The sequence below is a fragment of the Podarcis tiliguerta genome, assembly GCF_965153285.1.
Source record: "Podarcis tiliguerta genome assembly, chromosome: 14".
NCBI lineage: Eukaryota > Metazoa > Chordata > Lepidosauria > Squamata > Lacertidae > Podarcis > Podarcis tiliguerta.
In genome coordinates, this window is record NC_139547.1 from 28,832,117 (window position 1) to 28,848,851 (window position 16,735).

The 16,735-nt window shown below is 51.0% G+C and overlaps 1 protein-coding gene across 1 annotated transcript in view; it reads left to right on the forward strand.

Annotated features, from left to right (window-relative positions):
* The first annotated feature begins 185 nt into the window (after window positions 1-185).
* Window positions 186-16,735, forward strand: part of IQGAP1 (IQ motif containing GTPase activating protein 1) — a 46,392-nt gene continuing 29,842 nt past the window's right edge. The window contains exons 1-2 of the mRNA XM_083412660.1: window positions 186-1,460; window positions 6,143-6,242. Coding sequence (XP_083268786.1) covers window positions 1,406-1,460; window positions 6,143-6,242 — 155 coding nt within the window. The 5' untranslated portion in view covers window positions 186-1,405. The remainder of the gene's footprint in view (window positions 1,461-6,142; window positions 6,243-16,735) is intronic.

The following is a 16,735-nucleotide window of genomic DNA, read 5'->3' on the forward strand; positions in this document are numbered from 1 at the left end:
AGGGTTGCCAACTTGAATAAAATATGGGAGGGCAGGCAAGCCCCGCTCCGCACAATCGATCACGTGGCAGGGTGCAGGCACACAATTTGAATGGCAATAACCATCAACTGGGGGGGGGGGGGCATAGCTGTCAACCTTCCCTTTTTTTTGCGGGAAATTCCCTTATTCCAGCGCTGTTTCCCGCTGCTATCCCGGATTGTTAGATATCCCGCAGGCTGTCCCCGGGACAGGTGAGGCTGCTGATCGCTTATTTTTGAGGCTGCTGATCCCTTATTTTCAAATCTGAAAGTTGACAGCTATGGGGGAGCTGGACCTCTCAAATATTTTATTGGGGGGGCAGCCTAGACTCCTCGGCGTGACTCTTATGAGGGCAGGAAAAAATTCCAGCAAACCGAAATACGGCCTCGTTTCTTCGTGGGCTCGCCAAAATCTGCCATCATTAAAGGAAACGAACCTTCCCCGCCCCTCTTCTATCAATGTGCCCCGTTGTGAGTTTGATTCCTCCCGCTTTGAGGTGCCACCCCCACCCCCGAGCATGCGCAGAATGTCTCCTCTTTCCTCAGGGAACAAGCAACCGATTTGCTACCAAGCAGGGCTGAAGCCCTCCAATGCCTCTCATCCCCGTATAGTATAACTAGATCGTACTGCCTTTATATCGGTGGGGCTCCCTCCTTCCCGAGGAAGCGGAGGCAGCTCGCTCCGTGGTGGCGTCCGCCTGTTTCCTGCAGATCCTTCGCGTATTGCACTGGGCGCGGAGTTGGCAATGCAGAGTTGCAAACTGCAACGGGGCAGAACACCACCCCCGCTTCCCAAATGAGTCCCTTTGCCCCAGTGTCCTGTTTCCAACAGCAGCTAGCCGGGAGCCGCAACAAGGAGGCGGAAAGCGGGCAATACGAAGGCAAGCCCTTCCTCGTCGGCAAGAACGGGGTATCCTGCCTCTGAACATGGAGGTTCTCCGCGGAGTCGCGCGTCTTCAGGAAAAAAGGGGCCGTGCATCGCCTCTCGGGCTCTTCTCCGGTGGGAGCCCTTTCCCCGCTGCGTCGCTCCCCGGAGGGGCTCCAGCCGCCGCTTCTTCCAGCAAGTGCCCACTGGGCGGGGCGACCTGGCGGAGGCTCCTGCCAAGCTGGTTGGGCTGGGAGGTGCAGCCGGAGACACACCCCGCTGGGCTGGCCCGACAGCGCCGCCACCGCGCCAGGAAGGAGAACGGGCGGCCGCTCCCTACCGCCTTCCCCTCCGCCTCCACCTCCTCGCCGCCGCCCAACGGACGGAGCGGACACTCCCCTCCCGCGTTCCGAGCAGCCGCCGCAGCCTGAGAAACAGCAGCAGCCTTCTCGTCCCGGCCGGACGACCGACGGGCTCCGATTAGACGGAACCGCCGCTGCTCCCTCTGCCTCGGCTCGTCCTCATGGCCACTACGGAGGAGATCGACGGGGCGGGCGTGGCCCGGCCCCACTACGGCTGTGAGTCTCGGGCCGAGGGAGGGAAGGGCGCGTTGCTTGCGGCTTGAGAGATGCCTCGGGCCGTCGGTTTAGTGCCAGCGTCTCCTCCTCCTCCGCCGGGGCCGCTTTGTTGGAGCTGGCGCCCAGGCACAGCCCTTACTGGGCCCGGAGGAATCGTTCCGGCTGGCGGGGAAGGAGGACGCTGGCTCGCTTGGCCCGGGGCTGTGGGTTTATTTGGCCGAGCAGGAAGCCGGGTTCGCTGTGAAAGTCTCGGCGCCCCCTGCCTCCCCATCGCCCCCTCAACATGGCGGGCGGGCGGGAGGGAAGCAGCGCTCCCCGGATTGATCGTGTGAACGGCCTGCCTCGCCGAGCGGGGCGCGTTTCTCTCGGGCTCGTTTGTACGCGCTGTCGCTTTTGGGGGGTCACGGGCCGGGTCCCCTGTTGGGCATCTTTGAGCGAAGCAGCCGCTTTCTCTCGCGCTCTTTCTTTTCCCGGGAGGGCCGGGGCAGGGGGGAGAGGAAGAGGAGGAGGCCCGATTTTAGGGGCCATGGGGCGGGGTAAGGACCGCTCCCCTCCCCGAGCAGGAAGGGCGGCGACGTGCAGCTCCTGGGGCGGGTCCTCGGCACGAACTGCCCGTTCTCCCAGCTCCATGGATGCCTCGCTTCACCAAGGGCAGGAGGCTTGGCTCCCACCGAGCAGGGTGGCAGCCTTTGGGCGAATCAAACCTCCATGGTTGAGGGCAGTCTACCTTTCCACGTGGGCGTCAGCGGATAACTCGCTGGTTTCTGTGAGGAGGAGTTTCAGGGCTGGACTAGATGCAAAAGGTGTCATACCAGCGAGGCAGTGCTTAGCCGCCCTCACATTTTGTAGGAGGCACCTTGGCAACCCAGGGAAGTATTGAGAGCTAGAAAACATTGGAAGAGTCCCAATATTTCAGTGCTGCTGGGCTCAGGCGACCGTGTGTTCCCTATGTCTTGTGAACTCTGTGGATGACACCCCTTTGTGCAAGTGGATGAAGCTCAAGGTTTCTGCCTGCAGCTGAGTGCTGGGCTTAGGCTGGAAATGGGTCTGAGTAGGGGGGGGGGGCGGCAAGTTAAAGAGCTGAACCTTTGCCATAAACTGTTGGATTTCTGCCTGCTAATCCAAGCTACCCTTTCCATGTAGAAAGTGGGGGAAATGAGCTGTCTATTTTACATTGTTTGCCAGCCTTCCTGCAAAGACCTGAAGGTTCTCCCTATCCCATTTCATCCTCCCAACAACCCTGTGAGGTAGGTTAGGCTGAGAGACAGGGCTGACCAGGGGTCAGCCAATGAACTTTTGGGCTGATGGGCATTTGAACCTGGATCTCCCCACCCATAATTCAGCAGTCAGTAACTATTACATCAGCCTGGCTCTCTATATTGGTGGCAGCAGGGGGATTTTAAAAAACGTTGAAGCCTTACTTTAAAACCCACATTCTTTCATAAGTCATTGCTGCTACTTTTTGTGGGTGGGCTGTGTGAATAATGCTGCTGCCCAGTTCCTGCTATGCCAAACTGCCAGGAAATGGCATCATCGAAAACAGCCACAGGATCTGTCTACAGGCAATAAGGATGGTGGCTCTGTCCTTTCCTATCTCTCCAGGTGTAGTTTCAAAGCTGGCAGCAGGAAGGGATTCCTCTTTGGTGGCTCTGGAACTGCCGGCTATAGAATCAGGCCTGGCTGGTGAGGTGGAAAAGGGGCTATTACTATTATTTATTAAATTTGTATACCACCCTTCATCCTTAAGACTTGGAACGATTCACAGTGGGATTTGTCTGTTGCAGGGAATGTTTATGAGCATCCCCAGTTTTTCTTCTGTGAAATGGGTACTTTGTGGTGGCCCTGACAGCTCTTAGATTTTTTAAAATATATCCCTGGGCCCAGAAATGCTGGGGACCCCTGCTTTAGGGAGAGTACAGCCCCTCCAGAGCATGTGGAGCACCACCAACCTGGACACACAAAGCTGTCAGACAGTTCTTCTACCTTGTCAGGTTGGCTTTTCAGTTTACTGGGCCTCATCCAGTCCATTATTGTTTCCAAACCCTTGCCTGACAGATATGGTTTTCACCAGTGGATGAGCTCATTCAGTGGCTTCACATAAAGGCTGAAAAACATGGGGGCAGAATGGCAAATGTCATGGGACAGAAGTACAGTCATACCTTGGGTTATAGCCGCTTCAGGTTGTGCTTTTTCGTGTTGCGGACCGCCGAAACCCGGAAGTACCGGAACGGGTTACTTCCGGGTTTTGGCGGTTGTGCATGCATAGAAGCACTAAATTGTGCATTCGCAGAAGTGCTGAATCGTAACCCGCGTGTGTGCAGACGTGGGTTGCGAACGCTGCGGGTTGCAAACTTGCATCCCGCACGGATCACGTTTGCAACCTGAGCGTCAACTGTATCCACAAACCTCTACCTGGAATTGACCCAGCAGGTAGGAGTGGATGACCCCGTTAGAGGCAGTGAGGCATATATGGGTGTATATATACTATTCATTTAAACACATCCCATAAATAATCCCGGGAACTGTAGTTTACCATTCACTGAGCTACAGTTCCCAGCACTCTTACCAAACTGCAGTTCTTTGTGGGGTGGTATAGGAACATGCTGTCAATTACAGCGTGCAGCTCTAATCTGAGCCAGGATTTTTCAGCTCCAGGGTTGGAACTGGAGCATCTTGTGTGCAAGTCTTGTTCATCCTGGCTGCTCAAGGGGTGTCAGGATTGTCTCATTCGGATGACTGAAGCAATGAGTGTGTCTTGAACTGAGGATCTTCTCCCAAACCACTATGTTAAAGGAAGCTGTTTTAGGATCCTCTGATTTAAATAGTTGCCTCGGAATATAATGTGCACTTGTAAAATATAATAGAATTGTGGAGCTGGGAGGGATCCCAGTGGTCATCTAGTCCAACCCCCTGCAGTGCAGGAATCTCAGCTAGAGCATCCATGACAGATGGCCATCCAACATCTTCTTAAAACCTCCAAGGAAGGAGAGTCCACAACTTCCCGAGGGACACCTTTCCACTGTCTTATCTTGGGTCCTGCAGGACTGGTTGAGAGGAACAGGGCCTTTTTGGTTGTGGGGCTGATGCTGTGGCGTACCCTCCCACTGGAGGTCCTCATTACCCCGCCATTATAGCCTTATCTCTCCAACTAGATTTGATGGATACTTTTTAAAATGTGGAGCATGGGACTGTGACCAAAGCCACTGAACTAAAGCTGACTTTCCTACACAAAGGGAATCAGTGGGGATCTTACACCTGAGGCAAAGTGTCACAGTCTGTCAGATATATTTCTGTGGCAATTATGAATATTTACCACTCTCAACCAAGCAGCCTGGTATTTTTAGATGCAGGGCGGGAAGGTGCCCTTTGCTCTATTCTCCCAGAGGAGTCAGCAGAGCGTTCTCATGCCTCACTTTGGCTGGACCGTTCCTTTTCTGACTCATGGAGAAATGCGTTTCTGCTCACAAACTATCCTCCCATGCTTCTGGAAGGTTCTGGGCACTGACTGGTCAAGATCTCAAAGTTTTATACAGAAAGTGCCACTGAGGAGCCCCGCCCATTTCACAAAAGCTCACTTTGCCTCAAATCAAGTAGTTCTGTAGTGCAGAATCTCAGGCGTTGGTCTTTAAGGTGTCGCAAGACTCCTTGTCTGATGCAAAAGGCATGTGGGCTCCCGGGCCCAAAGTCTGCTTTTTGCTTACAGGATTTGGAGTGGCTCTGTTTCATGGCAAACCAGGATGCTGTAATTATTGAAACGTTCAGTTAGTAAGCTGGCTTGTTCAGCAAAGAGAGGAGGATGGTGATGATGATGATAATTATTATTATTATTTTATTTGTACCCTGCCCATGTGACTGGGTTGCCCCAGCCACACATGCTGCCTCTGCAAGAGTCATTGATTTGTGTCTTGTCTCCCCCCCAAGGCATGGGGTTAGTTTGTCTATTTCTTGTGAATGGTTGTGAGCAGAGTCAGGAAGTCTCAGAAGAACTTTCAGTTTCAGGCAGTGCAGTGGCTTTACGTTGTCATCAGCTTGTTTTTTATTTGTGGAGGGGGGGGAAGGGAGCACACTGAATGTAAACTGTTCACCCTCTTGCCACAGCAGGTGTGTGCACCTGGCAAGTCTGTCCTTGGACTGGCTATCTGGTTTAGCTTCCTCCTCTATTGGAGCCTGGGACCTCTGCTCTGCGTGGTGGAGCCTTATTTCAGTACTTTCTAGGGTGTGCAAGATGCTCCCTGCCCTGTGCTTTCGGTTGGCAAGCATTTTCCCAGGGGAGTCTGTTAGAGGAATCTGGGGTTAAAATTCTCCTGCTCCTGGTTTTTGCAAGCAAGGCAACCATGGCAATCGTCTTGCCTAAGGGGTGAGAGGGTGGGTAAAAATGCTTTAAATTAAATACATAGCAAAGTGGTATTGGGGAGTTGACTCCCCATTTTTTGCTTGTATTGAGGCGGGACTTGGAGGGAACAGGTGAGCCACTCAAAAAAACAAAAACAAACCCTTGGCACTACCTGTCCTGTTTGGGGGAGTGGGTGGGGTGCTGGACCTTGGGTGCTTCTGGGTGCCCAGTGAGGCTTTGTTCCTTCAGCTCCCAACACCTCCCACTTGGGGACGACCCCCTGTTGAGCTGCACTTTGCCTCGGGGCCTTCTGGCTTCCCTGGACTGACCCTGTCCTGCCTTTTTGCAGCTGTCCTGGATAATGAGAGGATGACTGCAGAAGAGATGGATGAGCGGAGACGGCAGAACGTGGCCTATGAATATCTTTGCCACCTGGAGGAAGCCAAGAGGTAAGGGGGCCCTTTCAGAGGGGTGGTGAGCCCCATGCTGCTAACATGCCCAAAGGGTATCATTGGCTTAAACCACTAGTGGTCCTCATTGCAGCTTCCAGCTGGGGTGGGGAGAGGAACAGAGCATCTCTGAGCAGTTCGACCTGCTGCTTTGTTGCCAGGCCTAACCTTTTGCAGAAACAGCTGCCCCGTTTTCTGGCACCTAGAGACAGGCCAATTAAGCTGCTCCGTTGCTTTCTCTTTGGCTTTGCCACTCCCACCTGCAGTTCCCAGTGGATTATTTTTGACCTCTTTTTACTCCTTTTGCTTTCAAAGAAACCATATTTTCGTATCACCTGAAGCTGCTCTGGAAAGAAATAGTATTTTAAGCATAAATCAGCATGTGATTGCCAAATTAATGAGCGTGATTACGGGGCAGAATAATAACACTGCTGGATACGAAAGCAAAAAGTTAGTGGTTAATAGCCTGGAAGATAAATCAGGTTTGTGGGATATGTCAGAAGGTGAGGGAAGCTTGGGGTTTAATAGGGAAGCTGCTTCCTGCAATGAGGGGGATGTATCAAGTGTGTTTTGGGGTTGGTTATGGGTTGCGTTTGATCTCTGAACTGGCCATGGAGCTACAGGAGTGGAGAGGATTTAAGAGCAGGTTCAGCACTGCTCTTGCAGATGCTTGAGGTGGATTGATGATGTCTTACGGTCCAGAGGCAGTTCAGGTTCTCTTGCTCTAGGAGGAGAGGAAGCTACCTCATACCATTGGCCCATCTAGCCCAGTGTTGTTTACAAGGCAAGCCCAGGATTTCAGGAAGTGGTCTGTTCCCCAGTTCTGCCTGGAAGTGCTGTGCATCAAACCCAGAGAACTTCCCAAGGTAGAGCGGAGCCACCAAGAAGCCTTTCCCTGGAGCATCTTTCTCTGAGCATCTTGCCCCCTGCCCCCTTGAGGCTTCTTGGGAACCTTTTCTGTGACAAGGCAAGCCCTGGAACAGGAACCAGAGCAAGGGGTTATCTCCACTTGCCAGGTTGGTGTCTGGTCTCCCCTCCAAGCAGCACCTGAGATTTGGGCTGATGGGGAATCCCTGGCCCAAAACTCCCATGAGTTCACCCCCCACCAGCAACATTTGCTGCCCAAGTTTGTGCGATGTGGTTGACCCTAACCACCTCCTTCCTCTGTCTCTCTCTCTCTTCCTAATATGACACAGGAACTGTTGGGCCAAGAATGAGATGAGGAAGTGACTCACGTTTTCCTCCCTCCTTTCTTTCTTCCGGGCCCAAAGTGCAGAGCCTGCAGCAGCCTTGCAAGAGGCTTTGCGCTTCTGCAATTTGCGAAGCCTTTCCAGTTAGAAATTTTGGTTTGGTTAGTTGGCAATAAAGTGCCCTCTAGGCCCTTCTCAGCTAGTTTCCATCTTTTAAAGCTGTTGACAAAGGGCTCTCCTCTGAAGGGTGGAGAAGTTGTGGGGAAATAGCTGGCTGGGCTCAAGTGTTTCGTGAACTTCGCCTTGGATTGAGTAAATCTGTGGAGCCTGAAGCTATGGTGGTTTTTTTGCTCAGTGTTGTTGAAGTGGATGCAGTTTGAAATCCACAAGGTAGGCAGCTTGTTGGATTATCTGATGCGGGCAGCCAGGTGAGAGACCCTTTGATGCCGCCAGTCAACCAGTAGTGGGACCAAATACTTTCGAAACGGGCCAGAACAAATGGATTAACACTGCCCACTGAGTCATGTTGGTTTCCATTTGTTTCATTGGCCAATGAGAGAGCGTCTCTCTTTTTCTGTGGGTCATTAATCATTCTGATCTGATGTGAGCGATGGATGTGAGAGACTCTCTGATTGGATTCTTAGTGTCTGTCTGGATTTCCTGCTGCAGTCATAAATGTGCTTGGAAATTCCTCTTTTCCCTTGTGTTCTATCTGGCTTGCTCTTGTGGTGTTTTCTGAAAAATCTGCAAAAGTAGTTTGCAAAACTAAAACTAAACCTTGGTTTTAGCAAGTATCCTCTTGTGGTTGTTCTGCTGCTTTGCCATGTGCAGCAAAAGGTCAGTATTTTTGGCTGGTAAGAGCATATGCCCTGTGAAGTGTCAGTGGGCTCTGCTTTGTGGACACTCTAGTTGCGGAGCAGCAAAGGCAAAACTTCCACCAGGGAGAGGAGTCGATGGAAGAAGATTGGAAAAAATTTAAAGTATATTTACAGAAATACTGCAAAATTAATGAATGTTAGAAGAATACTGGAATGAAGTTATATGGTTTTAGCAGAAATGTTATAAAGAATTAAGCAAAAACTGATTGTTAATGGGTTAAAGTGGAAAATTTAAAGTTAGATTGTGTTAAGATAAACTATAGAACAAAAAATTGAGAAAGAGGGAAAGGATTTGCTGAATTAGCTAATTTGAACTAGAATACAAAAAAGGGAGGTGTGAGGAAGTCGAGGAAACAAGTAAATGAAAGATAAAGATATGGAAATTGGATGTGTTTTTAAATGTTTTGGTTTTTTCTTGTTGTTTTGATGTATTGCTCTTTCTTTTTATTTTTGATGTATTGTCTGTTAAATTTTTATTGGTTTTTTTCCCCTTTTATATTCTCTTTCTGTAACTATAAAACTTTTAATAAATATCATTAAAAAAAACAAAAACAAAGGCAAAACTTCCATTCCTGCCCTCATGCTGATCCGCAGTTGATCCATCTGGGGATGAGGGACAACAGCCTTATTTTGTGGTTGACCTTCTGTTCCTTTGGGGAATAGACTTGGCATGTACAGAACTGCTGGCAAATAAACAGCCAATTTCAGTTTGCTGCTGTTGCAGTTCGAGGCTTAAGTTCATAGAATCCTCACGGTCTGAAGAGACCTGGGCGGTTGGCGATGGTGCAGGATGTCCTCGACTGCAGCATCCTTGGTCAGAGGTCGCTGTCCGGGAAGGTGACCTCTAAGGAAATGAATCTGCCAGCTTCCAGCTGCTCCATTGCCTGGACAGTCCATGCCTCCAGAAAGAACTTTTGCATAATACATGCATATTATTTGTATGCTGCGTTTCCATAGTTAAAACTATGTACAAGGCGACTTACAACATGAATAAAACCCACATAATTACAAATGTAATAAACAATAAGACCATCAAAAGTACACAACCCATTTATACAATTTTCATGTAAGTCCTAATAAGATCTAAAATAGACAGTTTTTTCTTTTCTCTATTTTTTCTTTTTCTCTTTTTTCCTCTTTGTTCTTTTTCTTTTTTCTAATTTTCTTTTTCAATTTTCGGTACATGTTTTTCCCCCTCCTTGTTATTTGTACAATTGTTTTCTTTTTGTATGTATGTAATAAACCACTGAGACTAGGGCTTGCCAATCAGAAGGTCGGTGGTTCGAATCCCTGCGACGGGGTGAGCTCCCATCGCTCGGTCCCAGCTCCTGCCAACCTAGCAGCTCGAAAGCACGTCAAAGTGCAAGTAAATAAATAGGTACCGCTCTGGAGGGAAGGTAAACGTCGTTTCTGTGCGCTGCTCTGGTTTCGCCAGAAGCGGCTTAGTCATGCAGGCCACATGACCTGGAAAACCTGTCTGCGGACAAACGCCGGCTCCCTTGGCCAGTAAAGCGAGATGAGCGCCGCAACCCCAGAGTTGTTCGCGACTGGACTTAACTGTCAGGGGTCCATAACCTTTTAATATGTATATTGCAAATAACATTCTTTAACCCCCCCCAAACAGTACCCACAACCCAATGGTTAGCCGTAGTTCCTCTCCTTGTAATTTGAGCCCATGCTGGCCCTCTTCTGGTGCAACCTATGTCATAAGGGATGAAGGCCAGCTCAGCTGATTCAGCCCTTTACTTTTCAGCTTTTGGGACATGCAAGGATTCCACTGCTGTGCCATTCAGAAGTTCTAAGCTTGTTCCCATTTTTAAATCCTCTCTCTACAGCCTGATAGATAAAAGCAACTCCTGTGTGGAGGCACCAGGCCCTTCCATCACCTGAAATACTGCTCTCTGCTTCCATGGCCAGGTTGGCCAGGGTTGGGAGGGAGGTGAACTGGGTTGTATGTGCCATATTCATTCATATACTTCATTCATTCATATCTCAGATGTACCAGCAGGAGCCTACAAAGCAATTTTTTTTAAGCTTCTGTAATTTTTTCTTTGAATTGCTGTGGACAGGTGCTTATCAGTGTGCCGTACCTCTGCCCAGAGGTGCTGCACCTCTGCCCAGAGTTCCTCAGTTCCTGGCTTGGCAGCCTCTCTTCCTTTCTCTATCATACTTGGCACGATAGACACCGTCAGCCTGCTGCAGATTCCTTTTGTCCCCCTTTCCAGTCTCACAGGGCTTCTCAGTGGTCCTTTTCCGAGACAGCAAAGTGGAGACCAGTAAATGGTAAAGTACTACTGCCAGGTTTGGTACTGTGATAACCGTCCCTTTAGCCCTAGTCTTTCTTCTTCTTTTTTAAAGCCCACTTTTGCTTGGGCGTGGAACAGCAGGTGCTTCCCCCCCATGGGCCACTCTTGCCCTTCTCCTTCATAGAGAGGTTGCTGCTTGCCTGAACAGGATGAAGTTGAGATGGAAGGAAGCACAGACCAATTTCTTGGCCTCTTGGCCTTTTTACGGGGGGGGGGGGGACTTCCATCTTCCTTGCCCACCTGGGTTTGCAGCTTTACTCTCTTAATTTATAAACTGTCTGTAAAACTCTCAGTGCATTGATGTCACAGGCTCTCTGGGAAGTGGGGACAGGGATGGCTGCCCCCCCCACCTCAATGCCTCTTCCCTGAACTTGCCTTGAATTCATTGAATTATAGAGTTGGAAGGGAGCTTGAGGATCATCTAGTCCGACCCACTGCAATGCAGGGATATGCAGCTGTCCCATAGGGGGATCAAACCTGTGACCTTGGTGTTATCAGCACCATTCTCTAACCAACAGCTATCTAGATTCAAGCCCCTCCTCTCTGTGTAAAGCTAAAGGGTAAAGGGACCCCTGACCATTAGGCCCAGTCGTGGCCAACTCTGGGGTTGCGGCGCTCATCTCGCTTTATTGGCCGAGGGAGCTGGCATACAGCTTCCGGGTCATGTGGCCAGCATGACTAAGCTGCTTCTAGTGAACCAGAGCAGCGCACGGAAACGCCGTTTACCTTCCCGCCAGAGTGGTACCTATTTATCTACTTGCACTTTGATGTGCTTTCGAACTGCTAGGTTGGCAGGAGCAGGGACCGAGCAACGGGAGCTCACCCCCCCGCGGGGATTCAAACCGCCGACCTTCTATTCGGCAAGTCCTAGGCTCTGTGGTTTAACCCGCGTCCCTCCTCTCTGTGTAGCTGGGAGTCAAATGGCTGGGGCGTCTCCTGGGGGCCAATACTTCTGCCTTGGCTAGCATTTGCCTCCTTGTGCCTTCCTGGTTCCTCTGCCTCTGACTGCCTGTATCCTGCTGCTGCTCTTTGCAACACCCACCATCAAGGCTGGATAAATCCCAGCAACTATCTAAATTAGGCAGCTGGTCCCCATCCCCCCCGAATCTAAAACCTGATGCTGGTCCTTAGCCATTTTTCCAGCTCTGAGCCCCAGCCCTGCATGTCTGGGGGATCCTGGGAGGCATTGCAGTCTTATGCCCTCCAAGTTACTTGCTAGGGACTTGTACATGCTTGACAGTCGGGAGTTTTCAGCAGGTGCCTGGGCTTGTTATCGGTGGGGGAGGATCCTGCGTTTTGGCAGCTGACAACAATGTGGCTCCACACACCTGGCAAGGATCCTCCCAGATGTGCCGTTGGAGATTCTGAAGCAGCAGCAGCAGCGTGCCCAGGCTGATCCTTTTCTTCAGCTGCCGAAGGAGGGCTGTTGTCTTCTCTCTTCCTCCCCGCACTTTGACTTGCTGTGTGAAGGCTGGCCATGCACACCAGTGCGGGTGAGCCAAGTGTGTCATGAGGATTCAGGCCACATTGACGCAGAAAAGGGATCTCCCAATTCCCCCCTCCCAGCTGCTTGAGCGCTGGCCTGGTGTTGCAACCACTGACCCTCAGTCAGCCTTTGGAACAAAGCACTCGCTGCTTGCCTGAACAGGCCCTGTGGTGTGGGAACTAGACCTTGAGGCCTTCAGGGCAGAGATCCTGGCTTTCTTTCAAGCACAGCCCGTGAAGGCCCCTTTGTGAGTACCAAGTGAGGACAAAACACCTCTTGGAAGAGGAAGTAACGTTTTCCCCCCCGACATGCGTCTTGCACAAGAGAGCCACTGGCAGCAGGGTTTGCACCATGTCTTCTAGGTCGGAGACTGTCACCTTCCTCCCACCACAGTTTCAGGCTCTGCTTTGGTTCCAGGCTTCTTCAGGGCCTGGTGAGCAGTGGCTCATTTGGCCTTTGGACTCCTTGCCCCTCTCTCTTCTCCCCTACCCCAGCTCTGGTCCACCCAGAGTTCTCAATAACCGCAAAGCCTGTTGGTGTTCCGCCTCCTCTGAAAAAAATATTTATGTTGGGGTGGGAACCTGTTGTGGCCCTTGGAGTGCCCTTGGTCACCAAAGTCCGTGGCCATGATGGCTCTGCGTAATGGCGTAACAAATATTGACAGGGTTGGCTGCAGTCAGAGGTGGGCTCTTTGGTTGCCTGCCCAGTCAAGTTCAGCTTCCTGGTGGGACAGCACTTTCAGTTGAGTGGGTTTTGTTCATGCTCTGTCAGGTTGGACACCCCTCTCCAGTTGAGGCACAAATACCGATAAAATACTGCATAAATACGACTTAAAAGAACCCAGCTGTAACAAAAATTTAGCAGTGGTTTAAAACGAAATGTTTCCAGCCTATACTTCCCACCAGCCGGCCAAGATGGCACTCTGCTGCTTTCTGCTCTATGACCTTGCTCCTCTGCTTGACTGTTTTCCCCTTGCAACACTGGAGGTTCCTTGCAGTGTCAGGTTGGAGAAGGGAGGTGGGCTCATTGTGGCCCATTGTGACTTGGAAGGTGGCTTGGGCAAGGGGAAGATGCTGCTGCCTGCTGCTACTGCTCTGCACAGATCCCTGCAGCTGCCAAGCAGCCATAATGGCCCTGGGGCCCAAGAACAAGTGGTGGGTTCTGCTGCTGTGCTGAGGGAGAGACCCCGCCATGCATTTTGAGAAGCTGGATGCTGTGGTCTTCAGGGCAAGATTTTTGGGATTGTGCTGGAGGGGAGGACTTTGCTCCCTTGAACGGCTGAGAGCTGCTTTGAATCTCACGTGTCTCTGGTTTTATGGCTGTGGTTTATTTTTTCCATTGCATGCTGCTTTGAATACATGTTGGGAAAATGGAATGATACGCAAAAAGCACTAGGAAGCCTCAGCTGAGGAAGCTTCCAGATGAGAGGCGCAGCTCAGGACTCGGGCCTATGGTTGCCTTCACTTCAGGGCTGGCCCAGTGGTGTGCATGTGTCTGGAGTCCCAAGACAAAGGACCTCTTGGGGGAGATCTGGGTAGAGAGGTGTTGATCTTTTGGGGGCCTCATCTCCAGGGCATCCTTCCCCAACCCAGGGCCCCTCCAGCTGTTGTCAGACTCCAGCTCCCATTGCCCCGGATGGAGGGCTGGGAGGGCAACAGACCTGGCCAGTCACCCACAGGCAGATGGGCTGGTGGAGGTCAGGTGCCTGAGGAGTGAGAGGCCAGAGAAGGTCAAGGTCCAAGGCAATAATGGAGGGCTGAAGGTGTCAAAGAGAGGCAGGGGTCATGATCCATGACAGGCACTGTAGAGAGAAGGAAGTAGAAGGGCAGCCCACCTGGCTGGCAGGGTCTTTTTAGGAGGTCAGTTGCCTCCCCAAAGGATGGGGCTGCTGCAGCTGCTCTCTAAGGCTGAGTTCAGGGCAGGGGGATGGAGGCTGCCTCCTCCTTGCAGCCGATGAAGGTGGCTGGAACATCTCCCAGAACTACCTGGCGCTCCTCCTGCCTGCACCTAGTTTTCCGCACGGGGAGGGCCCTTCAGGGGAGACCAAACAAGTCGGACGGGTTTGCTTTGTTCTTCTTGCCCTTCAGAGGAAACTCCTTCCCACTCCCATTTTGTCCCTGCTGTGCTGACAGAGTTTTCTGGATTTGTTGGTTTTGATTATATGATGGGCCTTGATTACCGTTGCGGATGCCTTGCCTTCAATCTGTAGATCAAGGGTTGTGCCCCGTGCTAGTCTTCCTCTGAGTATGCTCGTTGAAATTAATGGGCACAGTTAACATAGGGCTGTGAATTTCAGTGGGGCAACAAATACTCCTGGCATGCAATAAAGTGTTGCTCTGTCCCAGCTCCTGCCAACCTAGCAGTTCGAAAGCATGCCAATGCAAGCAGATAAATAGGTACCGCTGCGGCGGGAAGGTAAACAGTGTTTCTTTGTGCTCTGGTTTCTGTCACGGTGTTCCGTTGCACCAGAAGTGGCTTAGTCCTGCTGGCCACATGACCTGGAAAGCTGTCTGTGGACAAATGCCAGCTCCCTCGGCCTGAAAGCGAGATGAGCACTGCAACCCCGTAGTCGCCTTTGACTGGACTTAACCATCCAGGGGTCCTTTACCTTTTTTACAGCTCAGCTGCCTGTAGAAATGGGAATTCTCCTCCTGGTGCTGCTGACAGGTTCTTTTTCTACACTTGGTGTCAGCAGGCTCTTTTTAGATTACTGTATTTTTCGCTCTGTAACACGCACCTGACCATAACACGCATGTAGTTTTTAGAGGAGGAAAATCCGTAGGCATGCCACCCGTAGGCATTCCCTCCATAACACGCACAGACATTTCCCCTTACTTTCTAGGAGGAAAAAAGTGAGTGTTATGGTGCGAAAAATACGGTATTTATATTATGATAACATATTAAATATGATATATTAAAAGTATCTCTAAGCTGTGTACAAAAAACTGAAGCAACTACAGTCAACTTAAACAAAATATTACAAAAAATACAGTTACATGTAAAAACGTTATATTAATGCAAAGTTCATAATATATGAATAAATCAATATCAATTCATTTTCCTTCTGACACATCCACCTCCTCTGCCTCCAGCGTCCAAACAAACTCTCAGCTCACCCACAAACTTCTCACTACGAGAAGGGTTCCTGGAAACAGTGAACCCTAGTCTCTCACTCTAAACTTGCTTTTTATGGGCAGGCTATATGCAGAAATTCTGGTTTTAGTATGCTGGCTGTTTGCCATAATAAACATGGATGATGGGCAGGCCCAAGATGGATGGCTGCCCACAGCTTTGTCCCATTCAGCCGTCCCGTCTGATGAGAGAGCTTGGGGGATGTGGCCCCGCCAGCATCTGACCTCCTCTTCTGCCTCAGAGAGTCCTTTGCTTCCCTTTGAGAGCCCCTCCTGCCCGGCTCCCCTTGGCAGGGCCGCTGTTTGCCCAGAGAGCACCCTTCTCTTGCTGCCTCCTTGGAGATGGAGGGAGGAAGCAGTGGATGGGGCTCTCCTGAGAGTTCAGGAAGGCTTAGCCTTCTAAGGCAGCTCTGTTTAGGGAAGCTTTTAATGTTTGATGTATTACTGTATTTTAATATTTGGTTGGAAGCCGCCCAGAGTGGCTGGGGAAGCCCAGCCAGATGGGCGGGGTATAAATAATAAATTATTATTATTATTATTATTATTATTAGCCACCTTCTCAACAGGTCTCTTGGCATCCTGCACCAGAGACTGGGGAGAATGGGCTGAAATGGGGAGGGGTTTTCTGGGTGGGGCTGGGGCTGCCCAGAGCGCCTGTTTGTCCTAGCTGGGGTGCATGAAAATGGGGGATGTTTCCTCAGAGTGCCAAATTGTGGGCCCTTTTCCCCTGCAGTGTTAAGAATAGAAAACATCTTGCCTGGGCGCCCAGAGCCCAGCTGCGTTGCTCGGCCTAACTCTGCCAGCACATTCAATGCCACAGCAGCCACAGCAGGCCTGGGTGTGGCCTGGGATGATGTCATGCTTTAAATTTGGTAGCAGTGCCTGCCTGCCTGCCTGCCTGAGCCGCTCACTGGAAAGTTTCTTTCGGTGGGTGTAGGAGGAAGAGGTTGGAACTGAGCAATCTGAGGATTTGGCCAGAGTTTCTGTGAAATGTTGCTTCGTCCTTGGAAAATAACTTTCCATTTCCAGCCTCCGGGTGGGCTGGATTCCTTTTCCTAGCTGTTTCTCCGTGTGAGTCTAGACAAGGCAGTTTCTCTCGCACAGATGCACCCTTTCCAGAGGTGTTTTTTAGAGGCAGCCTTCCGCTCCCCGTGCCCCCCCCAAAACTCACTGAAAGGAAAGACCTGTGCAACAGAGGAAGGGGTGTGGCAGTAGCTGCCCCACCTTCGGAGCTCATGGGACTGTCAGGGGGTGGAACAGCAGGCCTCCCAGCCGCACTTTCTTTTCTGCTCCTTTTCCTCCCAGAGGCTTTTGGTGGCAGAGCAGAGGCAAATGCCGGGGGCAGGGGGCGTCTGCTGCAGGCTGGGGGGAAGCTTCTTCCTTCCCTACTTCTCTGCCTGGCTCAGAGGGCATTGGAGAGCTGGAGCCAGCCAGGAAAGCCCACGAGCCTCTGGCTCGGGAAGTGGAGAAAGGGCCTTTCTGGAGGCTCCTAAAAATAGTTG